General features: G+C 40.7%; 1 protein-coding gene across 1 annotated transcript in view; it reads left to right on the forward strand.

Moving 5' to 3' along the window:
- Positions 1–22,287, forward strand: part of SLC9A7 (solute carrier family 9 member A7) — a 74,917-nt gene that overhangs the window by 17,796 nt on the left and 34,834 nt on the right. The window contains exons 2-6 of the mRNA XM_082498478.1: positions 16,342–16,541; positions 18,627–18,704; positions 19,425–19,501; positions 20,479–20,591; positions 21,964–22,069. Coding sequence (XP_082354604.1) covers positions 16,342–16,541; positions 18,627–18,704; positions 19,425–19,501; positions 20,479–20,591; positions 21,964–22,069 — 574 coding nt within the window. The remainder of the gene's footprint in view (positions 1–16,341; positions 16,542–18,626; positions 18,705–19,424; positions 19,502–20,478; positions 20,592–21,963; positions 22,070–22,287) is intronic.

A 22,287-nucleotide genomic window follows, 5' to 3' on the forward strand; every position in this document is an offset into this window, starting at 1 on the left:
TCTGATAAAGCACTTTAGCGGTTCTATCCTCAGTGATACTTTGTCTCTTCTAAATACAGCATTAATCCGCAGTAAACAGTTGCTGGGCGGTTGCTGTGCTCTTACATAGCATGCAGCATTTTGCAATGTTCCAGTACCAGAGCAACTAAATAACATCTCATGTTACCGGTCTGCTCTTGATAGAACAATATGGTTCAACTACGACCAACACTTTAGATGGATAAAATGTTAGAAGGCTAGTACAATGCGATTTAAAATAAAGAATTAGAATGCAATTGTTTGAAGTGTTTTGCAGGGTATGGGTACTCGGTGTGACTGGTGCTGACTGTGCAGATCAGAACACATGTGTCTCTTGAGACTGTTAGGGGCTTCCAATTCCATTGGCACTAGGTGGTAGAGTAACTGCACAAACCAAATATAACACCTGCTAACATTATATCAAAATATAACACTCATGTGAGTTGCACATGAGTGTTATATTGCACACATTATTAATATTCTGGTCTGAAAAAGGTTTTCTTCCCTTTAAGGTTTCACAATGGAATCTGTTTTGGTTGAGTCAACAAGAAAACCTGGGCACTTTCATACAGCTACTGAAGTGACAAATATTAGTGGTGCTTTTTGAAGATGTCTATACCTAGAGATAACCTTTCCTGAACAGTATTTTGCTAGTGACAGTTTGTTACTAACTACAAGTCTTGCATAAAGAGCCTTTGAATAGCAAACTAAGAGCTCAAAAATAGTAGCTGAGATACATATTTAGAGGGAGGGAAGCAAGGGGGAAGAAACTTTCCCTTTTTGAAGATATATTTACTAGTAGTAGACTTGAGCGCACAGTGATGTGTTTTGTTGCAGATCTCTGCTAATGTATGTGTGACAGGAGTTGGTGTGACTGCATTGCCTGACATCAGGATGTCTGTGATTATTGCTGATAGAAGTTGTTAATTGAATATTTGCACTTCTGTAGGCATCAGTTGCCCAGCTGTTATCTGTCAGGCTGGATTTGCATTGCTATAGTAATATCACAGGTTTTTTTGTTGTTGTGTTTCTGTTTGATAATTTAATAGGTTGTGCTGAAGGAACTGGCCTGTGTGGTACACTTGTATGAACCAGCTTCCAGCTACTTCTGGCACAGAAAATAGAATAACAATGTCCAATATTACTATATCACATGATCATGTGGACTCCTAGGATATTTCACCAGGTCTTTTGGAAACTCCAAAACCAAAAGTGTACAAGATCAACCTATGCTCTGCTTGTGTCCACTCTAAGAAAATGCATCATCATCTTTGTGGCAGTGTACCTGACCCATGCTTCAGCTTTAGCTGCAGTAGCATAACTTGTGCTTTACCTTGGGCTCAAGGATACTATTGCTAGCAGCGATGAAAGTCGATTCGTAGATGGTGTTGGAGAAAGAGTGTCCAAAAGAGCAAATGACCTGGTACAGTTGACTTAAAAGGTCTACTTTACTCGCAGTGTCATCTCTTCTTAGCTTATAGAAGAGAGCTTGTATGTGATACATGGAGCTGTTATCACATGACATGTCTCTGTAAAATTTTCTTCCTTCTCCTATTCTCTGGGAATATGATTGCTACCCTCGAGGGGTTCACACAACCATTAAACCCCATGATGTGTTTGCAGGGGAGTGCTGTTGCTTCATCTTGCAGGTAAGGAGTTGTGGCAAGGAAGAAGATTAAAAGCATTCACTGAATCTCTTTGTTGTCCCTTTTTGATGCCTGCAATTGGGGTTTTTCTTCTCTTTATGCTCTTATGTATCAGTGAATCTGGGAAAGCCCCCTACTCTTTGCAAACCAGACCTCTAAAGACTCGCTTGTTCAAGAATGACAAGTCATGCCCCCTTGTGAGAAGTGGCTTGTGGTTGTTTGCAACACCCTTGAGCTTGCAACACCTAGAGCTTGAGCTCTATAGACTCAAGCCTAGAATCCAGCTCCGCAGACAGAATGACTTTGCTTTAAGGCTTTGTCACTCTTGGAAGAGACCCACCTTGCTGATATAATTTCCAAATTTTAACAAACTGGACATGGTCCTAGTGCACAGCAGCCTCCTGTGAGCTCTAACATGTCCAATCTTATAGTAAATCCAAGATGTGTGTTGGAACGAGGCTGGATTTCATGTTTGAGCTGTCTAACACCATACAACATTCTTGTGTTCTGCGTGCTGATTTCTGGGAGCAGAGAGCAATTTTTTAAAGCAAAGTGAAATAAAGTTTATTGTGCTGCATTTGCAGAGTGGGAGACTTCAGTTTGCTTTAGAAAACTGTATTCTACACAAAAATGTGCTATTGGAGTTAAGATAAAGTAACGGTAGCAGTAATGGAGAGTAAAGACAAGTCAGCTCCACGCAGTTTTGGTTACAGCTTCTTTGCATTTTGCTCTTGGTGAGCATTTTTTGTCATGGGTTCTACAGCCTGTTGTCACCCTGCCTTCTTCCTCCCTCTCTGAGCTATGTCATGGTGCCCTCCCTGCTCCAGCATCTGTGGATTTTTCTGGTGTCCCATGAGTTTGTGCTGTAGTTTTGATCAAGGGAAATCTGGAAGCCTAGGTAGATTCCCAGAACTGTTTCTAATCTTTCGTAACCAATGGCACCACTGTGATGGAAGCCTCTTGGGGAGACTCATAAGCTAATTTGGATTTTTCTTTCTAGTGTAGTAAGTGATTGTCTTAACTACAACACAGAGTCTTTTCTCACTGTTGTAACTTTTTTTTTTTTTTTTCAGGACTCTTGACTTTATTTTTTGAATCCCCTTTTAAAAAAAATGTATGGAGGTCTTTAGTTAATCTTTAACAGCAAATTTATTTTAAAGCACAGGCATTAAAAAGGATAGGACTTAAGCCTAGCAAAATAACTCATAAAAATTTTATTTGACAAAACTTCCCTTGCTTTTATGGGACATTTCCTCGGAAACTGGAACTGTGAAATGTCATTCAGACAGAAATATTTTCTGTTCCTTTTCTGCAAAAAAAATCAAGTTACTTCCATGCAAGCATGCCTTTTGCAAAATCTGCAGCAACATTAGGTGAAGATACCACAGAGACCACTCAGTCTGTCAGTGTTGGGTTGCAAAGTCTTGAGTCTTGTTGACATTTCTGCAATTTGTCTGGCCTTAATATTTAATAAGCCTGATACTCTGCAATCTCCGGAGTGAGAGCAGTTGTTTTAAAAACCGCTCTGTGCCTTTGCTGGAGTTCTCACCAGTTCTTTCAGTTCAGAGGTGTGCTTGCAACACCATGTCTGGAGGGTATGGCAATAATCAATAATTGTATGGCTCCATACTCCTGTTGTATTAAACTCGTAAGCAGTTTGTAGAAAGAATACTTCATATAGCACAGCAGGACCTTGGTTTTGCTCCTTATCAGTGGGAGCTACTGCAAATCTCAGGTTGTCTTTTCAGGAGGGTGAGTGTTAAGAAGTGACTTGACAGAGGCTGCTACAGTCAGGCAGTGCTACAGACTGCGTGTTCTGGTTGTCGGTGTGATGCTGAATGTCTCGCTGGGACCTAGACTTTTCCAGAGGGAGCTGGTCATTGAATGCACAGGAGATGCGTGAGAGGTGCAACCCACATCTGTCAGTGAAATGGCAACAGTCAAGGCTGTGGATAAAGGTTTGCTGATGTACTGGAAAAGAGCAGATGGGGCTGCTCAATAAAGACAAACTGGGGTGGTTTTTTTTTTTTTTTGTCTCCTGCCAAAAGCCATGGAGAATCTTGGGGAAATAAGGTCCGAGTAAACTGGTTCAGGCAGCATCTGTGATCATAAGGGCTCTTTCATTTCTAAACTTCTGATTTGAGCTCTGGTTTTGTCTTTGGTTACACAGGAGTCAATTTTCAGGATTGCTGACTGTCTGCAGGTTCCCACAATTTGGACTTATTTATGGTAGCGGAAAGTTTTCATTCTCTGCACCTTATATCCCAAATTTGCTAGCTTGAGTTGGAGTTTGCTGTTGAAACAGCTGTCTTTGGTTTTCAGGCAGCTTAAGCAAAGAATCTGACTTCCTTCTTTCTGTAGACCCTTAGCCAGTAGAAAGTCATGCACAAATCACAAAAGGTATTTGTCAGTATGTTGGCATATTCCATCAAGAAAATCCATGATAAATATAACACTTTGAATTATTTTTGTATAAGAAGCTGCATAGCTGAAACTGAAAAGCACTGCTCAAAGTTATATGGTTTGGGAGTTCTCTAGAACGCTACCAAAAAACTCTTCAATTTTTAAACCCACGGGAAGTGGCTTTTTTTACATCTCAAAAGTGGTTTTAGCAAGTAATTTTGAGCTGACATCTAAAGGAAAAAAAAAAAAACACCTTCTCTTTTTTTTTTTTTTCTTTTTCTTTTTCCCCTGGAGGCTTGAGACAAATTTTGATTTTATTTTTCTCTTTAGTTATGTATGCCAGTTGCAAATGCTTTGTAAGAACATCTCGTTTTTATCCTAATATGTCTTTAGATTTTGAGCTTGAGCCTGAACTATAGTATTAGATTTGTCAGACTTAAGTCAGTGCTTATACTTCAACACTGTAATTTGTTTTATTTGCAGTTAATTACTGTTCTTTGGTTGGTTTGATCGTCTTGATGAACATCCTGAAAGATAAATGTGTGGGAGCTCTTGCAAACTGGTAATGGCTTTTAAAAGGCAAATTGTTAAATCAGAACTCTCTTCAAGTGCACCAGGGACTTTCAGTGTCCACAAAAAACTTAATTTTTAGCACTTCTGTGGCTTTTTTTAACATGAATTGCACGAAGGAGATCAAATGTCTGCCTATGGGGTTTAAATGAACTCAACTCTAATAGTGTGAGACATACTAAAATGTAGCTTCTGGGATGTAGGAAGTATAGTGTTTGGCTGAAAATGTTATGTTGGGCTGGAAGCTCCAAGCAGTGGGATTAAAGGAAAAGTTATTTATCTTCTAACTTCTAACTATCCTCAAACCAGGACAAGCAGTAATGGGAGGAACAGGCAAGCTTAGGCTCTGACTGGTTTCTCCTCTTAGCTTGTAAGCTTGGCTGCTTGGAAGGGGACAACACAACAGCTGTGTTTCCTGCTGGCTCTGGGCAAGAGCCATTCACTTATCCTAGTGGCTTCCCTAAATGTCAAGGTGTAGAGAGTGGTGGTACTAAAACTACGCTATGTGGTGGCAAAATAGAAGCTTGTAATGAGTTGTCCTAGATCATTTATCTCCACTGAAGTACATCCACAGTCTTTATGCATTAGCTATGGATCCAGCTTGTGTGCTGTTTACTATTAATAAGTATACATACACTGCCATTTAACCTGCAAATTCCTATGATGACAAATCTTGGACTAAGTACTTATTAAATTTTCAAGAGTTTTTTTTTTGTGCCTTTTTTTTTTTTTCAAGTGTCTAGATAATCATCCATCTCTTAACCACATTGTCCAAGAGCAATAGTACTAGCATGTGACTTCTAAAAATATAAAGCTTGTTGTAAAGACTTGCGTATTGTCTGAGGGTAGCGCTCTCTCGATGAGCAACGTTGACAGATGTAGATTGTCTCAGCACTTAAGTGCAGGGTGGTGTAACCTGTTGTCTACACAAACAAATGTTTTTGGGGTTTTTGTGTTAAGGCTCTGATATCAGATAAATAGTTTAAACTAACAGCCACGTCACTATTACATGAGGTACTTTTTTGTGGTTTGGAATGGCAGTTGAAAGCTAGACAAAATGCATTATATCATATTGCATGTTGTCACTGACACTTTTTTTAATTCTGTCAAGCATTTTCTTAGTCTAAGGAAAGAGTATCTTTGAAGTGAAAGTGAAGCCAGAATTAGCTGATGCTGTATTTCACTTGAAAAATCTAAATGAAAACATAAAAAGAAAAGGCCATGAAGGTTACATCTGAGCAGTACTGTGGCTGATTTACTTAAACTCGTGTATGCAAAAATGGCGGAAGACATGCATGGCGAGCAGCAGTGCTTGGTTTAATGGCCTACTTACTCTCTGTGCAATCTCGCGTGTGTGAGTGTGGGTCCCTCCCCTGTCCTCTAGTTTAACAGGAAGCGGGAGTTGTTCATGTTTCTGATGGCAAATGTGTAAGTTACCAGGTTTTTATACATACCATGTGCAGTTAATTCTTTTAAAAGCATGTTGACTTAAGCAGTTTTGTAACTGGACTAGTTAGACATAGTTAACACCTTGTACTGATAAAAATCATGTCATGAGAAACAACTGAGGAAGTTTAGAGGGTGTTTTGGTGACACTTATCTGAAGCAGCCCTGAAGACGCAGTAGTATGAAGAGACTGAAATATAAAGAGCATGCTTTTGGCTTGATATCTTCCTGAAAGGGTACCCATTACCTTGGGATGCAAGAATTGCTTTATAGTGATTATTTTGCGTATGTCCGAATGCAAAATTTTAGTGTGGGGCTGGGATTTGTTGTGTTGATACAGTTTGTGCGGCAAAACCTGCTGGTTCAATCTGAGAATCTCTTATGTTTCTTCTTGAGTTTGTATTTGTTTGAAAGAGTACGCAGAGGAGAGGGATCAATGGCCAAAAGACAGAATAAATAGCTTTATGCCCTTAAAATATCTAGGATAAGAGCAACCTCATAGGGTGTGCATTGGTTCTGCTCATGTGAGATCAGCCTTTCAAAGGAAGTTTTACTCCTTACCTTTTTTCTGTTCTGCTAATGTGTCTTGCAACAAGCCCCTGTGGTGTCACTGGGTCAGACTTTTCCACGTAGTGGAGATTGGCTGCTCTTTAATACGTTTGGTGTTACTAGGACTCAGCTGGCACCTTTTGGATTACGAGGGGACATGAAATCACAGGTTCCCAACCACTGTGCCACTAGCGAGACATGCTGGGGTTAGAGTTGAAGTGGGATGCAGAGGAGAGCCGAAGCGGCTATGATTGCTCAGGCACCATGCTGGCACCGCTGATGCTAAAAAGACTGGAAGGGATGGCAAAAATGCCAGGGCAGAACAGTACCTGAGATCTATCAGGAGCAGGCAAGGGGGCGTCAGTCTGTAATGGGGGAAGAGCAAGAAGGTCATGGCTGGGAACTGTAGGGTGAATTTGGCTGGAGTAAGGTAAAACTTGTACCAGTTTTGGAGGGAAGAAGGAGGGTGGTAACAGGCTGTGTAGGAGGTTGGGAATCGCAGCTGTGGGACCTCCAGACAATGTGCTGCTTGTGAGCAGGCTGAGCTTTTGGCTGGCTTTTCTTGTTGCAGCTCAAAGTGCAGTCTTTCTTTGTTCTCTCTAGCTCGTGGGAATCAGTCAGGAAGACAGAGTGTCATAAAACTGCTCACGCACCGCAGGCTGTGGCAGCAGTCATTTGCCTGGCTTCTGCACTTAGTACTAAAACAACTGCTTAAATTTTACGCTATATATGAAAGCAGAAAAAGCAGTCTTGGGCAAGTAATTTTTTTTTATCCTCTGTTCAGCTGCCTGTAAGGTCCTAGAAGAGTATTTCCTGGCTCTTTTTGGTTCCTAGCATGTAAGGTGGGATGGATGTCAGAGTAGCTGGGTCAGCAGGCTGAGCAGTTGTAGAGTGGACTTGAGTATTTTGGTGTGTTTGTGGGAAGGCCATGGCCACTGAAGTCCCCATGCTCAGAGCAGACACCCAGAAAGGCAAAACAGAGGGAACACATGTCTTCTCAGCTCCGCTTTGGGAGACGTTGGTAAGCGGCGAGTTGCCCCTATGAGATGGGATAGATCTGTTGAGCCTGTGTGTGTTTGGATGTTGCAGCAAAAGACTTCTGTGGTCAGACACAATCATCACAGAAAGCCAGAGTTGCCATCTTGCTGTTATTTCTGACTTTTGGGTTGGTGCAATTCCCTGTAAGCCACAAACCATCTTGTTTACAAATGCTGGTTGGTCTTCTGCCTACAGCTACAGAGCGTGGGGTTTGCCTCAGCAAAAAAAGGTTTCCTTGAAAATTCAGTCAACTCAAAACCTTTGCCAGTCCTTACGGGTAGAAGGTTGTGGTGTTAGTAAATAGATGGGGGTTGGTGCAAAAAGACCTTTGGGAAGAGAGAAGTACTGGGAAGTTCTCCTTGAGACAACTGAAAACCTGTCTGATGCAGACTTAATTCATTCACCTTGCTCAAACTTCTTCCTCTTCTTTTTTTTCTGACACTTTGCTTGGGCCCCTGTCCTAATCAGAAGCTCCCAGAAATGTTTTTTGGGATGAAGGCCACCACACGCATCCATCACTTTAAACATCCCTCAAATGAGTGAAGGCCTGAGGCTGGGATGCAGAACTCCTCATAGCACCAGAACAGGCTTATCTATGCTAACAGCTCTCTTTGTAGCTATTTCAGGATCTTTGAACCCAAAGCCATGCTGAAATGGATGTATTTCCTGCCCCTTCCCCCTTCATCCTCTCCTTATGTCAAACCTTCAAAATAAAATGACAGTGTCAGCAAAGAGATTGCTGCTGCTGCTGCTGCTTAATGAGTTTCAATTGGGATGCAGATTGAAGCCTGACTCCTTGCAATGACAGATTAATAACTCCTTCAGCTGAAGCTTTACAGCATATTTTAGGGGGGGAAATAATTATTGTCTGGGCTTTTTTCCTTTGAACTGGGAAGCTTTGTTTCTTGCTAGTGCCTCAACCAGGTGATATTACTGCCCAGCTTTTCATAACAAGCGGCTTGACTTCATTCTTTTTTGGACCCTGAGGAGATTGTGGCCTCCTGCTTGAGATATGCCAAGTGTTTCTAGTATGCATATGCAAATGGAGAGAAAAGCGGTAGCAAAACACAACAATTAAATAGGAGGTTTTCTGTTTTATACCGTAGAGCTGCTCCAGCTCCTGCCGTTTGTTCTTCTCAAGTGCCTTCCAGTGTGGTCACCAATGTACCCGGGGGAAAAAAAATCTCTGTGTTTGGGGTTTTTCCTCATCTGTCTTAGAATCTGTGTTGAAAGAAATCGTTCACCTCTGCTGCTGCTGCAGGGGACTGAGACCAGTTGCAGTTGGTGCCCTGTTGGGGAGTCATTTCTGTATGGGGCAAGGAGAGGGAGCCACAGTGGGGCAGACATTAGTGTCCTTGTGGTTGCCCACTGCTGCTCATGCCTCTAGAAATGCGAGTGGCATTAGTATGTGTATGGCTTTCACTGCTTTGGAGTTTATAGCTAAGGAGGAATACTTGTATTTTTGAAAGTATGAAGAATCTTTTTAAATGTTATTTATAAAATATTCAACAGCAAATGCTTTGTTAAATCTGTGTTGCATGAAACAATGGTTATGTGGTAAATGGATTTGAAAACGTGAACAAGGAGAGTTGAGATTAGTTGCGGACTCTGAGCTTCTTTTTAATCTCTGACAAATACCTGTGCCTTTTATAACTGTAGTATCTTATTTCCAAGTTGAGAGTTTCTCTTTAAATTGTCTTCTGTGGCTTGCCTGAGCTCTCCAATGAGTCACTGCTAAAGTTGGGAATTGGGTCAGGAGGCTTGACTCAGTCCTGTGCTCTGACCGGAGAGGCCACATGCTTTTACCACAGGACAGCAGTTTCTTCTGGGGCTGAGCCTTCCTTCAGTTTAGACTGTTCAGTACATGATGTGGGATGGTAGTTTGTTGTGGGGTTTTGTTTTGGTTTTGGTTGTGGTTTTGGTTGTTTGTTTTTTGTTTTTTTTTTTTTTTTTAACTCTTTTCTGGATTTTTAGATTCTAAGGGAGAATACAGGGAGCAATTTTTCTTACTGGTTATCATTTTGCCACATTTTTATGATCATGTTTCTGTGGTTGCCATCTTATTTGGAACAAACTAATTTTTCTGCAGTTGTAACTCTCCTGTGCAAATGTGAAGCTATAGGTAACACTTAACTCTTCAGAAATTAACTACTGAAATTCCAAAGTAGTCTTCTGTTTAAATCTCTCAATAGTTGTATTTTTAAATTACTCTTTTTCTATCTTAAAGCTATTCTTTAACCCCATCGTGAGTAAGAATGTGCATTACAGAATAAAGCATATCTGCCTACTTCTGTAATTCATAAATTTTTTTGACCACTTCATTATACATGTACTCATATGTAGATCACACTAACATGACATGACCTGAAAAAGAATTAGTTCCCCTAGGAAAAAAAACAGAGCAACAGTTAGTCAGAAGGCATTTTTGACCATCATAGAGTCTCTTCTGGGTTTTTTGGAACCCAAGGCTTGCGAGAACATGAGTGTGTGTATGGTGCACACGTGTCTGGCCACAGAGCCAGCAAGTTAATTTGGCATTTGGTTCTGCACAGTGTCCCAAAAACTTTTTTTTGAGTAATCCGTTTATTTAAACTCAAAAAATATGGTTGGTTTGGCTTATTTAAAAAGCAAATAAAATGCTTATTACAAAGATGTCCTTGGTATGATACTGCTACGTTTCCCTACAAGGAAGAATTACCAGCCTGTTTACTGTCTTCTAACTTCCTTATCTAAAATAGCCCTAAGGCAATAACAAAGCATGACCTTGAATCTGTTGTTCAGCACTTCGGCTTTTGGATACCCCCAAAATTTCCTTCTGACTTCAAGAACTGGCATCACTTGCCTCCATTCCCTATTGAAAAATGCCTCCTTTTTTGGGTGTTTTTTTTTTTTTTTTTTTCTGTTACTGAAATGCAGTGAGGACTTTGGCAGTTTATGCTCAGCAGTGTCAACACAAGACAAAGATGAGGATTAATTTCAAAACAGGCTTCTCATTTTTCAAGTCTCACATCTTCTGCAGGGGTGTGACAGGCTGATGAATGCCATGCTGGCAGTATCGCGCCATTAAGAAAGTAGCTGATAGATTAGTGATGCCAAGTTGGATACCCTAACGGAGGTCTGGAGCTCTGCAGTCACTTGCCTGACCCTTCTTCAAGGGGTTGTATAGCAGTGTTCCTCTGCATTCCTGTATGGGACGACACAGTGAATGGCAAGCAAATGGTATAGAGAGTTGGTTGCTAGCGCTTCTGGAGGTGGTATAAAACATTTGATCTGATTTTTTTTTTTTTTTAATGTGCAACATTACTGGCTTATTTCTGGATCAGAAAAAAATGATTGAATTACTTTGTAAGAACTGTTGAAACTTCCTCAAAAATCACTGTCAAATTTGAAGGTGTGGACTGTGACGTTCAAAGGTTGACCCTGTACTAGGAAAAATAGTTTTTCTGTTGGTGTTTCAGGCTATTTAAAGTAAAACTTTCCAACTGTGGTATCTTGATACACACAAACATCCTATAGTAAAACATGCTGTGTGATAAATACTGTGTATTATTATTATTAGTCTTTTGCCTTGAAAATACTTACAGGGCTTTTTTTCATCCTTCTTCCCAAGTTTTTCTTCATCTTTGTTTCTTTGTCTTTAAGCTGGTAAAAAGTTCAGTTTGGGAGTAGGGAGGAAAAATCTAGACTTACATTTGAAAGAAATCCTTTTTACATATTCTTTGTGTTTTTTTTCAAAGCAAACAGGTATTTTACTCACCATCGCCTTGCACAACGAGGAAGCTGGTGTCCAAGTACCCAAAATACTGCAGCCCACACAGAAGTAGAATGTTGTAAGGGGAGACAGGCTGTGTGCCCTGGTGAGACTGGGTCTCACTGCTGACAGCACTGACTGGCTTGACAAATTAGGGCACAGCTTGCTGTAGTGTCACTTTCAAAATTTGCTACTTCTGCATAAAAAAAAAAAAAAAAGATGACTACTTAGGAATTGCTTTCTCTGCTGTATCACAGTGTCTGCTTTTCTGTATTTATGTGGCATTATCAGTAGCTGAACATCTCCTGGTCACTCCCTCTGCCTACTTCTCAGAGGGCAAGTTGTGGCCCAGGGCAAGGGGCAAGTTGGGGCAGAATGAGGAAGTAAAAGCATCCCCTTCCTGGTCTGCTGGATCACTTTGGCTTTTATGATCAGACTTTTGTATTGCCATTTCTTCTTCTCCAACTTAGTCAGCAGTGCAGTCTGTCATTTAAAGAACACCAAAAAAACCTCCACCCAACTCCAAAGCAATGGAAATCCCCAAGACTAACCCAGGAATCAACAAAGTTGCTTTTAAAGAAACCTTTGTAGCATAAAGTACCTGTCTGAGGGGTCTAAGTTTTCTTGGGAAAGAATAGGATCACAGAGTAATCTGGGCTGAACAGGACCCCTGGAGGTGGCATGTCCAGCCCTCTGCTCTCAGCTGGCCCCCACAGCTTGTGTTGCTTGGGGCCATATTCACATGAGTTCTGGCTGTATGTAAGGATGGAGATTATACAGCCTTTGTGGACAGTCTATTCTGGTGCTTAGCCACTTCATTGTTTAAAAAACAAACCCAAACCTTAACTATTTTTTTCCCCTGCATTGCAACAAGTTTGTTGCCTTTAGTCTTAATCAGCATGTGCTTTTTAGAAGAGTCTGTCCATCTCTTCTCTGTCTTCCTAGTAGATAGCTGTGAACAGCAATAACATCGCCGCCGAGTCTCCTTTGGGCTGAAATGTGGCTAATGCAAACTGCACTGCATAGGGAAGGACCCTCAGTGTTCGGTGCCTGACTCTTTACCAGGAGCGTATGAAAGAAATGGTATCTAAACAGGTTTGAGTTCACTGATTGATCCAGTCCAACGATTCACGGTTTGAGTTCACTGATTGAGCTATGTGTCTCGGAGCGTGAATACCTCCTGTTCCTGCAGACTGCTGCCTGCTGAGGTTCCCTAAAGCCTCAGGGCTACTTCTTCGGCAGAGAATTGGACTGGAAACCGCACAGACCACGGCTCTGACCAAGGACAGCCGTTCACGCGTGCTTCTCTGAATTCATCTTCTCGCTTCAGTGACTTCTGTGCTCAAACAAAACCAAAAGTAAATATGCCATTTAAAATGGTATATTGTTAGATTGGTGTTGAGTATGTCTGAAGTCTGATGTGTGTTTTTTTTATCATTAGTGCTTTGTTTTAAAAGGGAAAAAACATTCCCAGCTTTGTAATGCTTCATTTCCAGTAAGATGTTCTTTGTGTACCAGCTGTGTGATCAGCATCATACAGGTGAGGTACTGGCATAAATACTTTCTCTGTTAAAAGTGAGAATGCAAGTCATGCATACAGGGCATTAAGTATTAATTTATGAGATTATCCTTCCTGAGACTCTTTGAGCAGTGATGTAAACTTGCCTCCACAACACTTACCACAAACCAAAACTTTGAAAGTAAGTCTATTCTCAAATTTGGAAGTACTTGTAGCTCATTTCTAGCGCTTTTGTTTTCTTCTTTTGTGACAGTTTTGCAGTAAAAGACAGTGCTGGATTAGTGGCCTTAACTTTTTAGTGTGTAAAATACTTGATGTTCTTTGGAAAACTGAAAATACTTCCATATGGTTTTCCATAAAGACTTTAATTTTTTTTTTTAAAAGCACTAATGACTTCAGGATTTCTGCAGCTCACGCCTCTCAAACGTGTCCAGCTGATGTGTTTCACTTTAATGTTAAAAACCTGTTATTTTGGGACTGTATGATAAATACAGCAGTATGCCTGTACCTTTGCAAGATTAGGGAACTTTCTCCTCTCTTAATTCATCTTTTGAATTACTAAATGCTTGGTATTTTTGGCTAATGAAGCTGTCAGTGGTATTTGCATGGCTTCCTTGGCCCCTTCTATTTTCACACCTATTTCCTTTCATGACTGAGGCCCATGTAGCTTTAGCTGGTCGACTGCATCTTGCCTTGACCAGCTGCTGCTGCTTCTGCTGGCGTCCTGCCTTGACACCGGCCATTCTGGTCCCAGCTGCATCCTGCTGCAAGACAGCAGCCTGGCAGCAGGGATCAGATGTTCCTGATCACTGCAGTGCTTGGTGTAAAGGTCATCCAATTTGGTATTTTATCAGTAGAAAGTGTATGAAAACAGGATATTTCCTTGTAGCTGTGTTAGCTGAGCCATGGGACACTGAGGGTTAAAGGATGTTTCGCTTCAAACACTATCAATTATGGATATAATTGGCATATCTTCAAAACTTGTTTTAAAATAAATGGTATATTTTATTAGGGGGGGGGGGAAACAGGTGAGTGGATTACATCCAGTTGTATAATGCAATTGCATCCTGCTCTCGAGCATCTTTCTAATGCAATAACAACGGGGGGTTCCCATCTGCTTTTGCAATGAATTCACTGAAGGACAGGCTCTGAGCCTAAGAAGCTATTACGTCTATCGGTGTCCCCCTCTCTATTCTCAGCTTAGTAGCAATATAGAACTGGCTTTGTGCCACAGTTATGCATAAGCTCGTCTGTACAATTTTCGGTCTGGCTTCTGATTTACTGCAGGATTGCTCGCTGGTGCTGGTTAGATTAGTTTTTAACACTGACAATCTTCCTGATGTATTCTGTGAGCCTAGCTCTTCCTAGGTGTGACAGGGGGGTGTGAGAGCAGCAAAGAGCTTTGGCGGCTTGCCTGGCTGAGTTGAAGATGTCTCTACCCATAACTGGTAGTGCAAGTGGCTTGGAGGTGACTGGCCCTAACCTGTCACTTTGTGCAGAGCTGTGTTTCTGCTGCATCCGTCATGTGTAGCTGTAAAATGCTCCAGGGTTATTCAGAGCATGCTTGTATAAACATCTGTATTTAAATTGTCAGCATCTGAAATTTCAGTAAGTAGATTTATCTTGCCCAGGGGGTTTCCTCCCCTGTGTTCTCTTTGACTGTGTATATTAAAGGGGGCCTACAGGAGAGCTGGGAAGGGACTTTTTACAAGGGCATAGAGTGACAGGATGAGGGGGAATGGCTTCAAACTGGAAGAGGGTAGGTTTAGATTAGATATTAGGAAGAAATTCTTCACATTGAGGATAGTGAGGCACTGGAACAGGTTGCCCAGAGAAGTTGTGTAAGCTCCATCCCTGGAGGTGTTAAAGGCCAGGCTGGATGGGGCTTTGAGCAACCTGGTCTAGTGGGAGGTGTCCCTGCCTATGGCAGTGGGGTTGGAACTCGATGATCTTTAAGGTCCCTTCCAACCCAAACCATTCTATGATTTCTCTTTTCTAAATAAAATGCATCTTAATCTTCCAGTAGAGAAAGAGGACGGGAGGCAAGCCACCCACTAGTATCACAGCTACTACCTGTTGTACTTTCTCTTGCATTAAAATTGTTTTTCCACTCTGAACTTGAAGAGAATGAGGCGTGTTCTTTTGGTTGGCTTTTTTGGGGTACAGTCTGGTTACTCTTTACCCTATGCCATGAAGATGAGTCTGGGGTTTTTTTTTTGTGGTATGTGGTAGGATTTTTTTCTTTGTTACACCTCACTTTTTCTCTGGTTATTACCTGTCAACTTCATTTACCATCTGGGGAAACAGATCTATGGATGCATAGTGAGGGTCACAGGGAGCAAAACCAGCATTGACTACTGACTCATCAACAAAAGGATCAAACATCCATCTTCATCTTGCTGTTGTCTGGAACAAGAATTAAATCACAGATCATCCTAATGCGACAGGGGAGCCTTTAGTATGTGGGTATCAGTTTGTTTACTTACCAGACCAAAACCACTTTCACTGTTCTTATACATTCTCTCCACAGAACTGGAGTCTTGTTCTTTTCTTAGTACATTGTAAAAGGAACAGTGCTCACTTAAAACCTTGTGCTTCTCCAGCCTCCTGGCATGGCCCTTCCGTTAGGTTACAGATTATCTTTTGTCATTGTGTTTGATGCATCCCTTACTGATAGTGTTCTCTGGTTGGATTTTATCTATGCTCGCTGAGTAATTCTTATTACATTCCTGAATCTCGGGTCTCTTATTGCTTATTTTTACCTAACTTTATTTTTGGTTTGGTGAAATGTGGAAAATACTTGCAAAAGACATGTAGCTGGCTTTTTTTTTTTTTTTTTTTCCCCTGTGCTTGTCATCTGAATTTTAGTTGCAAAATTTGCAGACTGTCCAGGAGGTTGTGCAAGAAGCATTGTTTGCTTGCTTAGAATTGCCAGGCAAAAAAGATGCATCCTTGTTGCAGCTGTAAAATATTATGGCAAGCATCACTGTTTCAGCTCATTTATGGTCACACGTTTTCAGCAGTTGTTATTTGCTGGAAATGGTGTATCTACTCAGTTCTGTCCTTAGGCAGGTGAAATGTATTTCATGTTTCCTAGTGTTTAGCCTCTAGGACTTTACACGTTAGAGGTGTGAATGAGAGTGAGGAAGACAAACGTGAAATGGAGTATTTTGTTAGTCACTTCAGGCAGATACCAGATTTTATAAATCCATTGGTAGTTTTGATGTGCTCAGGGCCTCTCTTCCTCTGCAGGAAACTGATGGTGACGATTCACTGCAAAATGTTTATGATACACATACGCTTGTAAGGCTCATACATTATACCTTGGGGTGTTATTTGAAACTAGAAAGTTGGGTACGGGAGTAGCAAATCAGCCTCATGGATTTTTAACTCTCTTCCAGGACTCATAGTTGGGGTGATCTTGAGATATGGGACTCCCTCTACCAGCGGCCATGACAAGCCGTTCAGCTGCTCGCAGGAGGACAGGCCTTTTACAACCCTGCTGGTCAACGTCAGCGGGAAGTTCTTTGAATATACGCTCAAAGGGGAAATAAGCCCTGGGAAGATTCACAACGTGGAGCAAAATGACATGTTGCGCAAGGTGAGGGCAGACCATTTATTGTGCTTGGTTGAGTGATTCTCCTTTATCTGTGCTTCCTTCCCTCCTCCCCACTCTGTCCCACTTGAATGTTAGGTAGTATCAAGTGTCTGTATTCCTGGTAGTGACAGCACTTCAATGCTTAATTCAAAAGCACCTTCTGTATTGTATCGCTGCTGACGAAACTGCGTTCTGTTGCATGTATGTGGTGCTTTCCCACAGCTGTTGATTGCTGTTTGAAGACTGAATGTACGTTTCTAGTATCTGTAGAATTCATGAAGACCAGCTGAACAAAAAAGCCTGATGCTGCCTTGTATAATACAATATAAGGAAAATTATAATTTCTTAATGAAAATTGATTGTTACTTAGTGTTGTTTTTTTTTTTCCTTGAGTTTTTTAACCTGTTTGTCAGGAAATAGTTACCACTTACATCCCTATAATCCAGCAAATGAGACAGTCTGCTATTGGAAGTGAAATTCATCTATCAACTGTTACTCAGATCTGCTATTTGGCTTCTTATTCCATTCAGTATCAGAAATTAACCACCTTTTGTGTGTATCAAAGCTAGACTCTGAAGTATAGGATTGAGACTTTAAAGTTTGTAACCTAAAAATACTTCTTTCTGCTGACTATGACGAGAGCTTAGATATCTATAGCTGACAGGTACATATAAAGAGACACCTAAAGTTAGCTGAAATTAATCTTATTCTAGGAGCGCACACTTGTGTTTGTCTTCTTCTAACCTGTGCTTAGATGGGGGTGAAGAGAGCCTGCTTAATCTCACATGTGCGCAGGTCTTCTCTTTGGATTTTAAATGTTGTTTTTCATTCCTTACTGTAGTGTAGTCTTTTATGGATATCTGAAGCTTCTACTGAAATACATGGAAGTGACGTATGATCCCAATTCCTGAAAACCGGTCTTGTATCTGACTCAGTTGGCTTACAATAACTGTGCAGTGGCTAGACTGGCAAAAAATACAAGCTAAAATAGCATTTAATCTGCAGATATATGAATATCATAGAATAGTTTGGGTTGGAAGGGACCTTTAAAGGTCATCTAGTCCAATGCCCCTGCAATAAGCCCCTGTCTTCAACCAGATCAAGTTGCTCAGAGCCCTGTCCAACCTGACCTTGAATGTTTCCAGGGATGGGGCATCTACCACCTCTCTGGGCAACCCATTCCGGTGTTTCACCACCCTCACTGTAAAAAATTTCTTCCTGAATCTTCCCTCTTTCAGTTCAAGACCATTACCCCTTGTCCTATTGCAACACGCCCTGCTAAAAAGTCTGTCCCCATCTTTCTTATAAGCCCCCTTTAAGTACTGAAAGGCACTAATAAAGTGTCTCTGGAGCCTTCTCTTCTCCAGGCTGAACAACCCCAACTCTCTCAGCCTGTACTCATTGGAGAGGTGTTCCATCCCTCTGATCACTTTTGTGGCCCTCCTCTGGACCTGCTTCAACAGGTCCATGTCTTTCCTGTGCTGAGGGCTCCAGAGCTGGATGCAGTACTCGAGGTGAGGTCTCACCTGAGTGGAGTAGAGGGGTAGAATTACCTCCCTCGACCTGACCACGCTGCTTTTGGTGCAGCCCAGGATACAGTTGGCTTTCTGGGCTGCAAGCACATTGTCAGCTCACATCCAATTTTTCATCCAGCAGTACCCCCAAGTCCTTCTCAGTGGGGCTCTCTCAATCCCTTCACCCAGCCTGTATTGATACCGGGGGTTGCCCTGACCCAGGTTCAGGACCCTGCACGTGGCCTTGTTGAACCTCGTGAACCACAATAAGAGATATCTTCTACAGCATAACGTCTATTAGAATTTTTTAATTTAAAAAAGGGAACTGTGTTTGGGACTGCTGCAAGATTATCATTGGTGGTGCATGTGATGCCTGTTTTTTCTAGATGCTGTTTGCCAAGAAAAGCTGTAGCTTTTCACTCCTGCGTGTGCGTAGAGCTGGCTAGTATTTTGGAGGGTCAACTTAGCTATTTCAATAAACAAGAACAATAGTTGTCAGAAAATGAAAGAGGAAAAAGACCTAACAATTTGTGCATGTCTGTTTCTAATAAAAGTTTTGTATTTTATTTTTTAGGTAACATTTGACCCAGAAGTTTTTTTCAACATTCTGTTGCCTCCTATTATTTTTCATGCTGGTTATAGCCTGAAGAAAGTAAGTGTAACCATTTCTGAGGAGAATAGCCTTTTTCTTTTTTTAAATGTGAGACTACTGTTTTGTTCAGGAGTGCAGTCTCCATTTCAAGTGTTGTTTGGTTTTTTTATGGCAGTAAGAGAAATCTCATTGCTTCCATAGATGCCTAGGTCATATTGTTTTAAGAGAAAATACATGTACTTCTTACTATACACGCATTAAGCTCTATTTAATCTTGCTGATTTGTTTTCCTTTGAACTTTGCCAGCGGTTAACATACCTTTTACTTTAAATGAAAGTGATCTTGCTATGAATTTTTTTGGTCCTTCTCAAATATCCAAAATGCAGTAAATTATGCTGAGAAGTGGACCCAAACCTAAATCCCAGTGGGGATGTGCCAGACCCTGAATGGCAGAAGGGCCCAGATTCTGCTCTCACTTGAAGATACAAGTGAGTTGGTGCTGGTTTTCAGTTTTGCAGCTAACTCTTAGATCTCTTATGAAAACATGTGTGTGGAAAGCTTTTTGTCAATAAGCTCCATGTAGGATTTAATACATGATTCAGATTTGGTTTATTCGATTTATTGAAGTAGGACAGAATTTATGTTGAAGTAATGGAAGCATTTCTCTGAAATGGAGGGGTGTTTCTGTGAATTAATGCAAGTATGGTAGCGTGCTTTATGTTTTTGAACAGGTGATGTAACTTGTTGTAAATAGCGTATAAACCTCTTTTCCCTATACAGAGACACTTTTTCAGGAATTTGGGGTCCATTTTGGCTTATGCCTTTTTAGGAACAGCAGTCTCTTGTTTTATTATCGGGTAAGTGAACTCTGATATCGGTTCCTTTCTATGCTAAAGTTTAAGTTGATAAAGTGTATGTTGAGTCTTCTAGATTGCGTCAATTTTGTAATTTGTTTGTTAGAGGATTTTATTTGTGTATCCTTCAGACAAAATGCGAACGTAATTTTTGCTGAGATTTATCCCACTTTCCAAGCAATACTGTCCCTTGAAATTATATTGTGAAGTTTGAATCACTTGACAAGTCCACAGCACTTAAGAGAAGTGTTGGGTTTTTGATGTAATGATGCAATCCAAAACAAAACCTTGCTAGACTCTTACTGGAATTAACTTTAACTTGAATTATGGACACAACTCATAACTTTGAGATGTCCCTTTCAGTGCCCATAAGCGTGCATGTGCTCTTTCTCTTTCTGCATATGTGTGTATATATATAACTTTATGTGTATATGTGCACTCACATTTAGTTTGAGATAGCTGGTCACATTGGTTTACTTGAATACAGTCTCTTATGCTGCTAATATTCCTGTGTCTGGTGTAGGACTATTTTGAAATACAGAAATCCTGAATTGCATAGGTGACCTTGGTTTGTCTCAAAGAATTTCAGTAGACAAATACTTTGAAGGCTATTCTTAGCTCAGAGCTTTTGGCCTATGTACTGTGTTGGGAAAAGCAATATTGAGGGGAAATTTGAGCAGGAAAATGTTCCCTTTGCTGGGAAAAGGAAACAACTTGTAGATTCTGTGTACTAATTGTGCAAACAGATTTTGTGCTTTGCTTACCGGTTTTAAATGATATTTTTTGGATCATATATCACTTAGCTCATAGGGGAAAGAGGAAAATTAATTTTGAGATCTTCGTGTTAAACTGTGGCAGTGTCCTACAGAGCTGTGGCATAACCAAGCCCACCTGAAGTGTTGCTGCTTGTGCTTTTCTTTTGCCTGTCTGAAATGCACCACCTTGTTTGACTTGGATTGTTTTATCCTCTTTTTCTTCAGGAATCTCATGTATGGGGTTGTGAAACTAATGAAGTTGGTGGGTCAGCTCTCTGATAAATTCTATTATACAGACTGCCTCCTCTTTGGAGCGATAATATCTGCCACTGATCCAGGTAGCTTGCTGAACATTTCTTAATAACCTTCTAAAATAATCCTATTGCTAGGATTGTTGGCTGCATAGCACGAAGGTATTAACAGCACTTTATTTTCAGTTATGTCATGCTAGTATCTCTGATTCTCTTCTCCGAAATGCATGCAAATTCTGAGTGTTGTTAAAGCTGTTCTGTGTTAGTTTGGTGCTGGACTGGTATGGTGTCATGGTCTGTTTGGGGAAAAATGTAATTTTCCTGTTCAAATACTTTAAATATTTTTTTTTCTCCCCAGTAGGGTTTTTTGTTTAGTGTGCATCACATTTAAGACTGCAAGTAGGTGAAATTACTACATTGTCCAGATAGCAGGACTTCCTTCTTTAGCTACATTGCTTGGGACATTGGGTAATTTAAGAGCAATATTTGAGGCTTTTAGGGTCTTTTGGTGTGGGGATTTTTTAAATTTTTTTTTTCTCCTTCAAATGAACTTCACGTTTTAAAAATTTAAGCAGAAGAATGCTCTTCTGGCAAAGTAATTTGAGCTTTTGCCAAAATAATCTGGTCATCCTTCAAATTCCAGCAGGCTCACATAGGTGTCTCTGCTTGACAGGTCAGTCTGGAGAGCTGCTGTGTGTCAGGTGCCGGGGTAGGGAGTGGTGAAGTATGAAGCTTGACATTTAAAACAGCTAATTTAAGGTGCTCAGTGGTGATTTGTGTGAAAATGGGAAGTAGCTCCTGTGATTGAGCCGAGCTCTGAACAGCTGGTGGTTGCACACAATTTATGCAAAAAAATCACCATGTGATTTTTATTTGAAGCTCATATATGGGAACAACTTCAAGATCATGGTCTTTCATCTCAGACTGAAGTTTCTTGAAAGGATGGTTATTAATATTTAGCAGTCTTGCCCTTTTCAAATTCTGCACAAATGCATACTCCTATGGCATAGTTTAAGCTATGGGGAACACTTATGATTAGAACTATTTTACAATGGCTGAAATAATAAAGCTATGTCAACAACCCATACAGCCTTTAAAAGCAGCAAGAGCTGCACAACATTTTGTTGATTATCTTATATGGAACATACTCTACAAAAAATATCAGGGCTTTGATAGAAGTGCTTTGTCTGCTCCATGCCCCTTGATCATGGGGGCTTTCCTAAGAACACTGTGCAGATAGGAGGTGGCTGTGTTGTCCTCCCAATGGAGCTGCCCTAAACTGATGGTGGAATTGCTTACCTCTAGATAAACATGGTTAGTCTGTTTCCCAGTTTAATTTTGATCCTGTACTTCAATTTGTGGGTTTTGTTGCTTTAGGTGAACTGGCAAGTCTGCTCTGTCAGCTCATGCAGTCGTTCCTGAAGTCAGCCAGTGTGGTTTTTCTCTTTTCTTTCTTTAGTTACCGTGCTAGCAATATTTAATGAGCTGCATGCTGATGTCGATCTCTATGCCCTTCTATTTGGGGAGAGCGTGTTGAATGACGCTGTTGCCATTGTATTATCTTCGTAAGTAACTACCTGAATTTCTACTCTGAAACTGCTTAATTGCTTTTGGTATTTGTCTAAAATAAATGTGTTTTTCTAAGAAATGTTATTTTATATGTAAATGGATTGTCTTGAAATGAATTCATAAGGGATCTTGTCAAATTTTTGCAATGTTTATGCATTACATACACCAGAAAAGGCAAATTTGCCTCAGTATGGGATTGTCTCTACTGTTGCTC

Source organism: Vanellus vanellus, assembly GCF_965231255.1.
Source record: "Vanellus vanellus genome assembly, chromosome: 1".
Lineage (NCBI taxonomy): Eukaryota > Metazoa > Chordata > Aves > Charadriiformes > Charadriidae > Vanellus > Vanellus vanellus.